Below are 15,139 nucleotides of genomic sequence, written 5' to 3'. Positions count from 1 at the left end.
GGAGAGAAGAAACAAAGGAAGCCTCTCTAGCAGAAAACCTCCAACAGGCCACCTAGCAGTGCATTTTCTTTGCTACGCGGTCTGGAATACAGACAGTGGAGGCAATCATGCCAGCATTCGAGTGGCAGAGTTTGGCAGAGTTTCTGGACAAAGCAATCCTTGGCTACAGTAGTCATTTTTCATATCAAAGTCAATGGAGGAAAGAGAATACGAAATGAGGGAAACGTGGTCACACAGTATGTATACCACGGCTCTTTCGATTCGACTTTCCATTCCGTCAATAACACCACATGCATGCACATTTCTGTGTACGTGAAGATGAGAGGTCAATCCTATGGAGCCCGAAAAGCAGGCAATGGCTGTGTGAAATCAAAAAATGAAGAAATACCCTTTGTGCCTGTTCTCAAATCCATAGAGACGGCCTCAGCAATACAAATGTGTGATATGACCACTAAAGCAACAATACAGGAACAGCAAGGGTGAGAGAAATGGGAAAAGAGAATGTGACGGAGAAAGCCGACATGAAAGGTGTGACAGAAGAGCAAAGAAGGACATAAAATAAAGTGGTAAAAAGGTGAGAGATGGAAAGAGTAAGACAGACACACAATTGGGTAGCGACAGTAGATGATGCTGAGTGTTGTCCAGGCAGTAAGGTAGGCAGGTGGGTGGTGGATTCTCTGCATGGTTTCCAGCCCTGGGGCTAAACAGCACAGGAGAATGTAGAGGGGCTCATTTAGATCCCCCTGAAAGGTAAGGCCAAAGCTTCTAGAGACTGCAGTGCCTGTGATAATGCCTGCTGTCTAGAGGTGGACCTGCAGGGATGACACACCCCTGGGATGTGCTAAATAGGAGCTGCAGAAAGCACTGGCGGAGAAAACAAAGATATCTACTGTATTAGCAGAATGATCAGGGAGGTAAAACACAGCAGATCAACAAAGAGAGACAGCAGTAGAAGAGTATAGTATTGGTTTACACTTTTAAGCTATTTGTATTTTTCTCAAGGGATCTGTTTAGCAGTGATTCATGCTGCTAACAAACCCACGGAAAATAAAGCAGAATGGACTAGTTACAGTTTAATTTTTAAAAGAAGACCAACTAATGCGTATTTCTATTTTCATGTGAACAAGACTCTGACTTTATTGGGATCACTGATGTTTTCAAATATGTTGCTCTGTGGCGTTAAATAGTGAGGACTTGTAATGAGCTTTCCAGGCTGCTGCATATTATGTTGAGGAAAGAATGTGTTATTTGGCTGTGCTTATCCAAGCTGACAAGGTAATAAGTGTGTAATGGGGAAACTGTGGCGTTGAAATCCAATGAAAGTGGGGTGGGGGGTTCTGTTGGAAGACACAACTGAACCCGCTTTATCAGGATCTGTAAGGAGCCATTTGGGACTGCTAGTTTAGCAAACACTGAAAATAAACTGAAATGAAAAAGTACTTATTTAAAATTTGCACATGTTCAGCATGTTTACCATGGCATTATTTTTAAATAGGGATGTCGGTAGGACACAAAATAATGCACAATGCAATAGCACATTCTTCTCAGCTTTACTGTGATAATGAGACCAAATTGCTGAATATGCTTCATTCGATCTGATATTAATGTGATTACTTGTTGGGAGGCGGGGATCATTTTGTTTTGCCTTGGCTAATTATGCCTTCAAATGAAACTCCTAAGCTTGTGGTTATGACACACAAGTCTTGCACACAAAAAGCTCGCCATTCAAATTGTAACATCAGCCGTAGTCCTGAGAACACCGCTGCTAGGCAACTGTTGGTGTCTGGAAGACAGGGACGCTAACAGTTTAGCAAGCTAACAGATTTGTGACTCAATGTAGAAAATGCACAGGAACAGAGGCCAAATTGTTTTCTGGTGACATGTAAGTTCAACTTCTGAAATTCCCAACTTCTTCACAACCGTATATCAAATAAAGGTGCAATGAAAGAAGCAATCTCAAATGTTTTATGTAACTGAGGAGACAACTCTATACGAATAAATTATAATACATTAACTTAACATCCTCCTCCCTGAGAAAGTTAACGGGAGACGAGTGACAACTTGTGAACTTCTGAACCCCTAAAGCTGTGTTAAACTGTGCAACTACGTCACGTCGGTTAACAGGAGGCAAAAACCACAGCGGCTGTGGTTATTAAAATGTCATCTTGCTAGGAAGCCAGAATTGGAGGAGTGGCTCCAAACTGAAATTGTAGAAACCTGTAGTTAAACGCTATAAAATGAGAGGACTGGACGAAAACAATCATCAAAAGTGCTTGTGTGTACCTTTACAAAATATCATTTGCTAGCTCCCTGTAAATAGTTAATGATAGAGCAACCCTAACTAACCCTAACCCTAACTTACCTAGCAATGACAGTATAATTAGATGACAAGACATAGCCATTGGTTTGTTTCACCTTAACCAAAGCCTGATATATGTTTGTTTTTCAGCCTTGCTGCTAGCTAGGCAGAATTTCAGCTCACACAACACAAGACAACTTTTAAAAAAATCTTTTCACGGTAATTCATGTGTATGGCCATTCATGATATAGTGGCAGGCATCTAAGAATTTAAATGTCCTGATTTTCTCTTTAGTGTACAAGCTAAATTTCAACTGTCCAACCATTGCACTGAAGCTAATTCTGTCAGATCCTTCATCCCTTGTGTTATTAAGCACCTATAACATGGTGTAATGGTGTTGAGCTGGCAAATCTGCTCTACGTTAATTTTTTCAAGTAACACTCACAGTCTTGGGCAGTGAGTGATTGCATATATTCAGATAACAAAAACTTACATTTTCTTCCACCATTGTCAAAAAGAGGCTAACATAAACTGCTAGTCAGAGTAAATGAACACAACCAGTGGATTGTTTTGCATCCAGCTAAGCCGCCGTCCACTAAAAATCTTAATCGTGTTTGTATAACATAAAATAGCTGCAAGTGAACAAAAGATTTTTTTCTAGCATCCGAAATTAAACTGCTATGTAGGCAGTGATCTGTAATGATCGTCCTTTTTCACTTTATTTCCATGTATTTATGTCCCAAAAATTATATGGCGGGAAACAGGATGTTTTGAGTAATACGGAAACTAAATGTTAGCAAAGTGGGTTTGCACAGGCAATGAAGAAAAGCTTTTTTGTCCTGTAAACATGATTACAAAAACCGCCCATGTGTGCAACTTATCATATCCCCTTCTGTATAAGAGAAAACATAACATAATTAATCAAAAAGAAACAGTTCAATTTTTCTCCAAGAATCATATCCCAAGATTCCAGATTTGGCTCAGAACATATCCTGAGGACATCTGCTGTACTCCTAATAATTTGCGCTGCATAACTTAATGTAAATGGCTTTTCAGAAACAACCAAAGCGCCACACAAAAATGACTTGTTAAAAATCTGCATCACAAATTTGAGTGGCGCATGAACTTTCTTTCCCCAGCAACTGCAGGTGAGTCAATAAGCTATTCATGTTAAACAGTGTGTTTGTATGTGCATTTATGAGTGTTGAGTGGGTGACTTACACCTTTTCTTTTTGTCTCACACATCAATCTAATGACAGCTGTATGGGCGAGTCCATACGCATTCACACGCCGCAGATTTGTAACAGAATAGCTTCTCAGTGATAAGCTACCAAAGTAACACCACCATTAGAATGAAATCAAAGTTAATCACATTTTATAATGTACACATACTGTATTGGTCATTAACTTAACGGATACCGCAGGTCAATTTGTATGCCAAGCTTCTCCACAAGCCATTTGAAAAATATTCGTTTCTGTCTTCACTTTCCACTTTACCTATTTAACTACAAGACATTTCAAATAAGAACAAATTGTTTCTCTGCCTTGTTGTCTCATAACTGGTTATAAAAATATCTAAATGACATCAAGAAGACTCAATTTATCGGCCGCCTCTCTCTTGCTCCGTTTTTCTCACTTCAGCTCCTTCTCTTCCTCCATCCTTCCAGCGCTTCTCCTTCTCCCATAGTGTCACAGTCCATATGGTGCTGCAACACTGTTGGTCTCCTGTGGCCACACTTCCCACGATGCATCTGCGGCTCTGGGCTTTCGAGGGAGCCGATAGGCTGAGAGGACTGTGGTATTGACCAGCTATTGCCTGGTGTGAGGTCAGCTCAGTGCTGCACTGGAGTGTGTCTGAACAGCACACACCACTGACTTCCAGTCTTTCATCCATACCACCAATCAATCCTCCATTTTCTGTTGTTACCTTTGCCTCAGATGAAGTATGTTCTTCTGTTGTATTCTTTGTATTAAAAAAAAAAACTCCTCTATGAGTGCACCTTTGTGCATCTCCTTTTTAAACGACTGTCAGAGTGATTCATTTCAATGGATTATTGAAACCACACAGTCAGTCATGAAGGCTTGGCAGCGTGTTTGCATTTTCAAGATATTATGAAAACATTCCATTTTGAAAATAAGGTGAAGGACTCTTCAATGTGTACATTCATCTATTATTATTATGAGGAGGATTTCAGTGTTTTCTTTGCTATCTTCTGCACTGTTGTGTTGCATTGCTCTGAGCTGGGGTTCACTCCTGTCTGTGTCCAGGCAGAGAAAACAGAGCTTAGTAGAGATCAATCCCATTGAGTCTGACTCTTTTCACTAGCCAGGGATCAATACTGCCTGTTTCATGTCCCTTTGCAATATACACACGTGCCCATACACACAAATACACAGACACACCCACATACAGTTTAAAGACACGACTATGAGAGTGCACCCACCGTTTCAAAAATGACCTATCGGCCTATCGGCTAACTTGCTCTCCAGGGGATACAGAAGTTCATTATGACAGCCTTGCCAGTGCCAAAGGTCTGCTTTGGTCTTCTGCTGCAAAGTGCAGCATTTTACAGCATCTGATTACATTAACAGCTTGCAACAGAACTCTTGTAAGACCCACACAGTACCTAAAAGTAGTAAACAGCTGGGGATCTTTTACATGTGCAAAAATGTGATTGGTCAGTGTGTGTTTTATATATATATATATATATATAGTAACGTTGGATAATATGGAGGAATGGGAGGGATCCTAGAGTCACTACATTGGGCTCAACCGAATGTGCTGGATGGTTTTATAGCAGAGTTGCAGTGACATTGTTATGACTGCGAAAATTAGAATTTTGGGAAACACTTTTTAGCTGCGTGTATCTGCATCTACAATATTCAGAGAGGTCGCAACGTGTTGTAAACTTTCTTATGAAAAATTAGATGAGAGAATTAATACCTGTGCAGGGGTACAACCGCCAGCTGGTTTGCTTAGCTTAGTACAAAGACTGAAACCTTGGGAAACAAAGACGGATAAAAGGAAATTTTACTATGAGCACCTCTATGGCCCTTAAATTAACACATAATACTGCATTTGTTTACACGAGTGGAAAAAAAAAGTTGGAAATAACCAAATAAGATGCCCTTATTACAGGTAGGGAGAAATAATAAGTTACTGGATGTGTAAGAGGGGGTGAAAGGGTCTAGGCTGGAATCGTTTTTTTTTTTTTTTTTTTGGAAATACTGGCTTTTTTCCCCTCTGCTTCAGTCTTTCAGTTAAGCAAACCTGCAACAGCTGGTTAATGTTCATATTCATACAGACATGAAAAGGGTACCAATGTTCTCATTTAACCCAAGATATTCCCAAAAATAATAAGAAAACTCAATTTTCCATATAACGTGTTCAGTCCAGCACAGTATGGATCAGCCCCACTGTATACCTGATGATCTGAAAGGGATGCTTTTTCTCCACAGACCCACCTTGCCTGGAGTACTCATCGGCCTCGTGATGAACCAGGTCAGTCACACAGCCACCGTAGTGCAGCCTCTGCTCATGGTCGAAAGCTTTGAGCGTCTCACTGGAACTATAGGACTTCTGGGTAGGCACGCGGCACTCATCTGCATCCAGGGAGGAGGTGTTGTACTGGGACTCCTTGGGGCAGCGACCCCTGGTCAGGGAGCGGTGCCTACGGTCTTTCAGGTCCATGCCGAGGTTGGGTAAGGAGTCGAGGACGCAGAGAGGAGAGACGGATGCGGAGGAGAAGGCAGCGGGGGTGGGGGCCTCCTAGAGGACCTCCGTTGTGTCAAGCTCCACTTCAGTCACCTGGAAGAAAGACGGAAAGAGGAAGAGGTGGAGAGAGTGGAAAAGAAAGCAAAAAGTTGGTGTAAAATTAATGGATGCGCTGTCACTGCTGTGACTCACTCTCGCCTTTCACTCCCCGTAGAATATACAGGGAAAGTTAGGTAAGAATGAACACTGCGAATGGACATTCGAGCAACCAGGCAAATATACAAGACATTGGTGTATTGATGTGGGATAAGTAAGGCTATTGTGGGGAGAAACAGAGCTGCCAGCACGGCGGTCCGCGGAGATAGTCAGCCATCGACCGCCCTGATGAAAAATGGTCAGCCACCATTTGAATCTTTTACATAAAAATAGGGAGCGACTCAAACATGGCCCAGTCATCCTCAGCCGGGGTCAGTGATGCATGAATCCAACTAAAGCGCACGGAAAGCCGGGAGAAGACAGACAGAACGGTGTCTGAACAGACAGATGATGTTGATTGGAAAAAGGTAAAAGACAGCGAGGAAAGAAAAGCAGCCGGATGCAACAGGAAGGATGGAAGAAGAGGAGAAATGACTTGAGGGCATTGGTAGTCTCTCCCTCATTATCAGAGTGAGAATGAATCCGGCTCCCTTAGAGGCTGTAAGGGATAATCAAACACACCCAAACACCCACACGAGCACACACACAGACACACACGGAACACCACAAACTCACACAGGTGCAGATATACAGTGGGTAGGTACCTGAGATAACAGTGTTACCCTGAACTTGACACAGCTTTTAAAACAGCGTCTGGCACGACTAAGCATGTACATTATAGCGCTACCTCCTAATCTCTCCATTGATATTCCAGCACCAGCTCCTTTTTTTTCATCTATTCAGGCTTGTAGACGCAGATCCTACATGATCATGATGCTAATACAGCATGATGCTAGTGGAGCGGCCTCAACGCAGCGACCTATTACAGTAGCAGCTAAAGATCAAAGTACACCAATACAACAGCCAGCCGTAACAGACCGGAGCAGTCCAAGCAGCTGCCTGTATGGGATATTTATGATAATGAATAGGTCATCCATGGTTCCATTACTTGAGGCTGAGGAAAGTCTGGTCCGCCCACTGCATTACAGCGTAGCACTGCATTTTCATCAGAATATCCCTCAGTCTGGACAGAATTATATCGATATTGGGGCCGGCAAGATGCATTTCTAAAGAACCGCCATTATTTGATTGAGAATAAGTGATGTAACTAATTGCACGCTGGGACGGAGGACGGAGAATGAGATGGGAGAAAAAGAGGAGAGAAGGATACAGAACGGGAGTCAATCTATTCAATGAGAGCTCATTTTAAAATGCTTAGAAGGTAGTATTGAAAAGTGCCCTGCTATGTCCATTGATTAACAGTAGGTATTAAGTCTCATAAAGAGCTCATTATGCTTGGGCATCCATCACACAGGCTATTAGGAGTTCAACCTTAATGTGTTTGTACCTTGAATGGGAGGCAAGGAAACAGAGAGGGATGCTGGCTGAGGAAATGGGGGGACTTTCTGACTGCTGTCGGGCAAACAGCGGGCAAACTAACACCGATCAGCCACAACATTAAAACCACTGACAGAAGAACCAAATAATACTGACCCCATAGCAAAGACACTCAAAATTGTAAAACTCAAAAAACATGAAAGTTGATGACCTGGCCTCCAAATTTACTAGATCCCAGACTGATAAAGTATCTGTGGGATGCACTGGAACAAGCCTTATCCACAGCGACTCCTCCCCTCAACCCTTAGTACCCAAAGACCCCCACTGACAACATTCTGTTGGCAGACACCACAGGACGCCCTCAGAAAGCCTATGTTCATTCTCTGATGAGTCACAACAGTTTGGGAGGAACAAGGGAGACTAACACAATATCAGGTAGGCGTCATAATGTTATGCCTGATCGGTGTATGTCTTCAGTTGCATGTGGCAAGGGTTTAGGGTTGTGACTGTGTTCAGGATATAATTAAAGTTTTAGTTATTAAAAACAAGGAGAAGCCTTTATGTGGTTTATCTCAAAGTAAAATAAAATAAATAAAGAACAACAAAAAATAGACCTAATGGTTTACAAATTAAAATGTTGCACCTTCTTTGTCTAATTCAAAAACAAATTAAAATTAAAAATCTTCTTCCGATTAACACTTTATCCAATTACCCAGTACTTCTTGCGCAGCGACACCACCCTTGGTGTTAATTTTCAGGCACCTCCGTGTAATAACATGACGGCGGGAAGTCGCAATGCCTCGCTGTTTGGTCCAGAATTAAGAAAAGTTACAGTGATATTCATAACAGAAGCTATTAAACATCCTGACTGGACAACATCACGCAACACTGCTGCATGTCACTTAGTCCTCTTCACATTTTTAGATAAGCATGTTGTTGTTAAATGGATGTCATGAGTATTATGAGCAGCTATGAAGTTATATTTCATCTCTAGGAAGGGGCAGAATGATGTACGCTTTAAACAGAGGAGATAAGCCCAAATTTGGACAAATTACTTAATTAGTGGAGAACTCGGATGTCATGGATATAAAGGGACATACATATCATAACATAACCATGTTGTTATAAATTGTCACGAGCAGCACGGCACATAATTATTATGACGGACTTAAACCACTGGAGCACATTCAGTTTTCTTTTCTTTTTTTTAATAACATGACAGATAAAGGCAATATGATTCTGCAAAATACAAAGAACAAAACACTGAATAGTAATTACTAAAATATTATAGTTATTAGAGTTGTAATTAATGCAAACTCAGCACCGTCCCACACCTCTGTCAGGCGCACAATAGACACACACATCATAACTGTCCTCACCCGTTGACCTGATGTGTGCGTGTGTGTGTGCCACACGTGAACAAGCGGAAGCGAGCGCAGAGAGCCGCCACCACCCCTACCAGCGCTGCTGCTCTGGGAGCGTCGGATTTCCATGTAACAAGTCGTTTGCTGTTGGTGAAGAACTGCCTGCTGCCAAGAACATGTGCCTTGAACTGCCGGGCGGGAGCAGCGCAACTAACAAGATGGCAAAGGTTCTTCTTTCAGCTTCCACGGCTTCAAGGACGACTGATGAAACAGTGGAGGACACCGGAGCGCGAGCCACCAACACGATATACAATGTAGGCCCTGAATGTAGCAGTGTTGGAAAACTACAGGGTATATTGCTGTGTAAAGATATTGACAATTTACGTGTGCCCTCGCTGCTGACATACACAACTGGTGCACAACTATGATGTCTTTGAATGGCTGCAGGTGAACCAGAGTGGACAAAAGGTCCGAACCTTTACAAAACAAACAAACGTCTGGAACTGGAGATGTGGGAGACGGCTGTTATCCAATGGCTAAACGTCAAAAGGAAAGAATAGAAGTAGAAGAATAGTAGAAGGTAATGGAAAAAATATATCAGACACAAATTAATATTGTAGTAGTAGCATAATAGAGCATATTTATATTCCTTTGAAATTACCTGGAGGGGAAATATAATAATACGCAGTTAGCAGGCACGTGGGAGTCACAATAGGACGAGTTCAGCAGTAGTGTCTAAGTGAACTATCATACTAGTTCAGTGCGGGGAACAGAAAAGACACAGTGTATCAGATTTATGGATAGAAAGTTAACCAGGACAACCATGAGATCTGGAATGCATCCTTCACATCCCATCTACACAGGTGTTTTCCCCAAAGATGCTGAGGAGCACATCTTTGCATACACACGAATAAGACAAAGTTTTTCAAGTTAATTACTCTGGTGACAACGGTCCAAAGTCCCCTTCATCACACTGAAGCTGCCTGCTCTCATTCATCAGAAGTGCGGTAAGTTACTAATATTTTGACCGGCCACGTGCCCACAATTTTACGGTAGTCGGGCACATTCGCATAGAGACACCCAGACGTACAGTACATAGCAGACAGATAAACACAGCCCGCGAGTGGCTGTGTCTCCTTGACCGGAGAGAGAGAGGGTGGTTAGACGAAGGAGGGAAAAGACACGCATGCAGCCGTGAAGTGACCGTGAAATCCAGGCAGAATGAGAAATGTAATTGGAAGATGACAGGCAGGGTGGAGAATTCATTTTCGAAATTACAGAGGTGAAGTTTAGTGCAGATAATGGCCTTTTCTCTGCAAATAACAGCGTTAGAAGAAAAATACGGAGAACGACACTATGTAAATCCACTGTAACTAGAAATTACACTCGGTTAATAGGAAGTTAATGACATCAGTGGATTAGCGAGCATCAAATAAGTTTCCCATTCAACTTAATCAACCTCGAAAAAGAACGGCGTCTGGATATCAAAGACGGCAAATGGGTCTGGATAGCAGTGGCTATTTTTATTTCTTTTTAATACCCAGTTTATGTGTTAGTACATGGCTCAGGTGTGTTGATAGCACATGCCAAATAAGCATATTAACTGGTCAAAATCCAAACACATCAGGCGAGTTCTTAGGATTTATACAGCAGATAAAAATTGGATTCAAAATGCTCAAAATGGATTAGGTGCTCGGCGCATTTATTTTTTGAAACTGCCTCAGGTATTTTTCTGTTTTGTTGCATCATGCGTCAAATCTGCCTGAAGAAAGTGCTGCAGAGACATCAGGCCCCGGGAACACGCAGATCACAATCGACCGCCACTCGGCTCTGCATATTATTTCACTGCATTTGTAATGGTTACATGTACATTGGCAAGGCACCCAAAGACAATTAGCCGCAAAAATTCCACCCAGCCACGGCTCTCATTTATCAAACAAATAAGCACGGAGGCGATGTGTGAGTGCCGGTTTAGATGCGGTCCGGAGGCCGTCGCGCTGTGGGAGGCTTCCTGTCCAGATGACTCCTAGCGCAGCCAACAAGGAGGGTGCACAAACAGGGCATGTTCCCACTGCAGACGCTGCACACTATCCTGACATTTACTGACTCGCTCGTATACTCCGGACAAGACGAGGTAGCGCGGCTTGAAAGGTTCAAGAGTATTTTTTTTGTGTGTGTGTGTGTGTGTGTGTATCTGTATGTGCTGTGCGCTAATTATCGCTTTTGATAATCTTTCACATTATCTTCTAAAATATCTGAATCATTCTTTGGTGTTAAAAAAATGTCAGAAAATACTGATAACTGCACGCACCGTTTACCTAACACTTAGGATGACGTCTCGCTTTGTCCCACTGACAATTTGAAATCCTAAGATATCCAGCTTGCTATCGCAGAACAGCAGTTTGTCATGTTTGGGAAGCTGAATAATGTTATGTAGTGGTAGCTTGTAGGTATAGTAACTAAATGATTAATTAGCTCTTTATACCTGTAGACACGCCTGTGGATGCAACTATGTTTTTATACATACTGTTGCATTGTACATACAGTAATTTCTATATCTCATCTCACCTTATTTCATTGTATCATATCTCATCTTATTGTGTCTTATCTTATCTTGTCTCATCGTATGCCTGGATTAAAAGAGCCTGCAGCGCAGCCATTACCTGGCTCATTTAATTCAATTGTAACCATACCAAAAGCAACAACCAGCCAACAAGACTGGCAGCTAAAAGCCTGATAAAACACAGCATGGAGCCTTTCCATCATAAAATTCATCCACTCTTCCAGCACACTTTGTCAACAGGAGATGAAGTTGTTCATTTGGTGTCCTTTTCTTTCTCTGTCTCGCTCTCATTTTTAATTTGAATAGAATTTGTATGGCAAAGGATGGCCTATTGAAAACCTGGCCGCGTTATCACAAAAGACGAAATTGTGGCTATAAAGCGTTTGGCTTCAATTTTCTGCTGTTTTTGTGCCGCCGCTCAAATGAAGTTGTTTACACAGTTTGTCTCACAAAGACAAAGAAACGAAGATACAGAGTGACGGAGGGAAACAAAGGAGAAGACAGGGAACGAGAGCCGAGTACAGAGGGGTTGCGTGAGAATAAAGCGTGAAAAACAAATCCTTGAATGAGACTTGTACTCAATTACACGTCATCAGAAAACCTGCGTGCATCGTGATTTCTGGAAGAGAATCCTACCCGAGGTCCAAATATGGTTCAAATGATTCTGTTTTGCATACAATGTGCACTTGACATCACATCATCAGATTGTTAAGTCAAAATCCTTCTAATCTTAGAGTGTAATTAGTTCTTTTCACGCATAATCTTTCCTTTTTGGCAGCAGCATCCGTAAGAGATTTCAGAGATTCCAACTTAAATGTTTAGATGGGCGCTAAATAAAACGATCTAGTAAGATATATGCATCAAAACAAGAAATGAGAATGTAACTTTTTTTGACATGTGGTTCTCGATGTGGGGCATAGTATCTGACAGCGGTAAACACTGCCTATTTTATTCACAAAGCTGAATTTATTTAGTTGAAAAAGACAACAAAAATGAACCAAGACATGTTTTCAGCAGGGCTCTGTCATGGCTTTGTAAAGTCTTTTCAAACCCTTGTTTTGAACTGCTGCCATATTTCTGCCTGTCCGGGAAACTCGTCACATCGTCCGCTGTTTAACTCATGTGGGGCAGAAAGACTGCATTAATTCTAGCCATAGAATCAGCTCAAGCGTTCACATGGTCTCAATCGCACTGAAAATCCTAGTGTCCATGTAAATGTAGCACTTACTAACATTTACATAAATCGTCAGATGACGTTACATTTCAATTTAAATTTCAGATTTGAGCCGTGTAAATAAATTTGTTTTCGTTTAAAGACAAGGCGCGAGGGAGCTTAAACGTGAGGGGAAGGTCTGGGCCTCCTGATTACTACCCCTAAACGTGTGTGAAAAAATACACATATACAACATATATATGCATATATAAATATTCCATCATGTGTACGCATTCATGAAGGCACTCTGACCTCTATCTAACAGCACGCACGATGAGTGCCTTGAGTGAGCTTAAGACAGGATTCCGCGTGAGACGCTCCTCACCGCGAAGAGCCATTAATCATGCCTTCCATCTCGGGCGGAAAGGAAAGCACATGCACAAGCGCAAAGGCGCACAGAAGCATGCGCACGCAGACACGCACGCAAGGCGAAAGGATGGCAGGGGATGCTTGGATGGCACCAGTTCAACTGGAAACTGCAGTCCATTTTGAGTCCAAGATGTTCTACGAGCCAACAGCTGAGGGGCGTGCAGGACAGGAAACATTTCATCTCGCTCCCCCCTCCCCCGCACACACCTCGCCCCATTACCTCCGACACCTCTTTGAGCCAAATAGGTATATTGCTTATTAAGTGTGATCGGTCACTGTATTCACTGGTTCTGTCACTGTTTATTGGCATGCTTATTTTTGTCATTGACATTGTCGCGATACTGATGCATCAAAGTCGTTTTAATAAAAACAGAAAATTGATTTCGCGAAAGCAAATCGAATTAAAAAGTAACGCTGATGCGGAAGAGCACGGCGCCGTCACATTTACACTTTGTAATTTAATCATGTCAGTGTTTGATTATTCTGGGTTTAAATGTTTTCCAGAGTGCACTGATGTGCGGCAAACTCATATGTCACATTTTTAGACCCTGGTGTACAAGTGGGCTCATCATGAGTCAGTGTTGGGGTTTAAACATTAAGCTGCCTTGCAACTGCGCTGCCACACAACAATAAGGTCACTCACAAAAATGAAACGAGACTTTGGGAAAATTCCTCATTCTGTTGGGTTTCATGTCCCCGACAGCTGATTTTCGTGCCTCGCAAAAGCAACGTAGACTAGATGTGTTCTTTAGTGTGCTAATCACAATGAGTTCCTCTTAAGCTTTCAAGCTCATACAGAGCGCTTGCTCTGTGCATTTGGCCTGGAAGCCAGCCTAAACTTCCCCCCTCCCACCGCCCACAAAATATTTCTGAGGGAAAGTTAATCTGGAGTCTCTCAGTTGGGACCTGATTATACCCCGGTACAGATCTGACGGGCCAATGCAATCGTTTGGTCGTGCTTTACGCAGTGAAGAGTAGCGGTGATGTGGTCAAACGTGTCGTCTGAGCACGGCTGAGTTGCTTCCAGCTAAACTGCTCACGTTGTAGGACTATCCAGTTGCGTGCGTGTTGTAATTTTTTTTGTCCGTGATGAAATCAAAGTGTTGTGTTACCAGGCTCGCATTCGTGTAAGAATCCAGCCTAGCTTCACAAAGCTACTGTGCATTATTTGTGCTTTGCTGAGTGTCGTCTTTGAATGAGAGAGAGCCTCCCATGTGATCAGGCAGCCTGAATGCAGCTGTTGTGAAGCATTGTTGAAGTCATACAAGTATAGGGATAAGAGTTACATATCCCAAGGTCTGCATACCGCGCGCGACTCGGAGTTGCGGTTCCGGCAGGAATTTGAGATGGATGAAAGTCGCCACAGTGATCGGAAAGTGTGAACAGACCTCATCCACCTTCCATTTTCTCCCCCATGTCTCGCCTGCTCTCATCCTCTCATTTGTCGGGATGGAAACGAATGAGGGGAAGGAAAGGGGGGGAAATTCATCCCCTCTCTCTTCCTTGCTCTTGGTGCCTGTGTAATCTCCACACTGGGCTGCAGAGTGCCACAGAGCCTCTGTTTATTAGACTAATCCTTAAATCCACATTCTGCAGGCCTCGCAAGCGCCTCGCAAAGCTCTAATCTGACTCAAAACAAAGGGATTAGAGACGACAAGGTCCCTCTCTCTGTCTCTGTGTCTGCCAGAGTGGGCTCGGGGTGGCACACACATGTGCTGAGAAACACACAAGCACTGTTGCATACTCTTGCCCGTCACACCCATATTTGCTAAAGACTGATTGGCACATGCAAACCCTCACGCACGCACACACGCACACACACACACACACACACACTTCCTGTGAGCAGAGGCTGGCTGCGACAAGACAGGCAGTTAGAGCCAAGGTGCAAACAACAAACTGGGTAATTACACATAGCTCAAAAACTCATGGGAGAAATGACGGACAAGATGAGAATGAGCTGTGGGAATGGGACACGGCGGCAGCAGGGAGGATATACTTGGAATAACCAAACAAACCGGGCTTATAATATAGACTTGCAGTGTTTCAAAAAACAAATGAGGAGTAGAATTTTTTTTTTTTT

At 42.7% G+C, this 15,139-nt stretch overlaps 1 protein-coding gene across 4 annotated transcripts in view; it reads right to left on the bottom strand.

The window, feature by feature from the left end:
- The window catches only part of tenm2a (teneurin transmembrane protein 2a), a 199,958-nt gene that overhangs the window by 140,188 nt on the left and 44,631 nt on the right, over window positions 1–15,139 (bottom strand). For all 4 annotated transcript variants that reach the window (XM_047584604.1, XM_047584605.1, XM_047584606.1 and 1 more), the window contains exon 3: window positions 5,765–6,107. In XM_047584604.1, the coding sequence (XP_047440560.1) occupies window positions 5,765–5,990 (226 nt within the window). In that variant the 5' untranslated portion in view covers window positions 5,991–6,107. The remainder of the gene's footprint in view (window positions 1–5,764; window positions 6,108–15,139) is intronic.

Source organism: Mugil cephalus, chromosome 5 (genome assembly GCF_022458985.1).
Source record: "Mugil cephalus isolate CIBA_MC_2020 chromosome 5, CIBA_Mcephalus_1.1, whole genome shotgun sequence".
Classification (NCBI taxonomy): Eukaryota; Metazoa; Chordata; class Actinopteri; order Mugiliformes; family Mugilidae; genus Mugil; species Mugil cephalus.
This window is presented reverse-complemented; position numbering and strand designations above follow the sequence as displayed.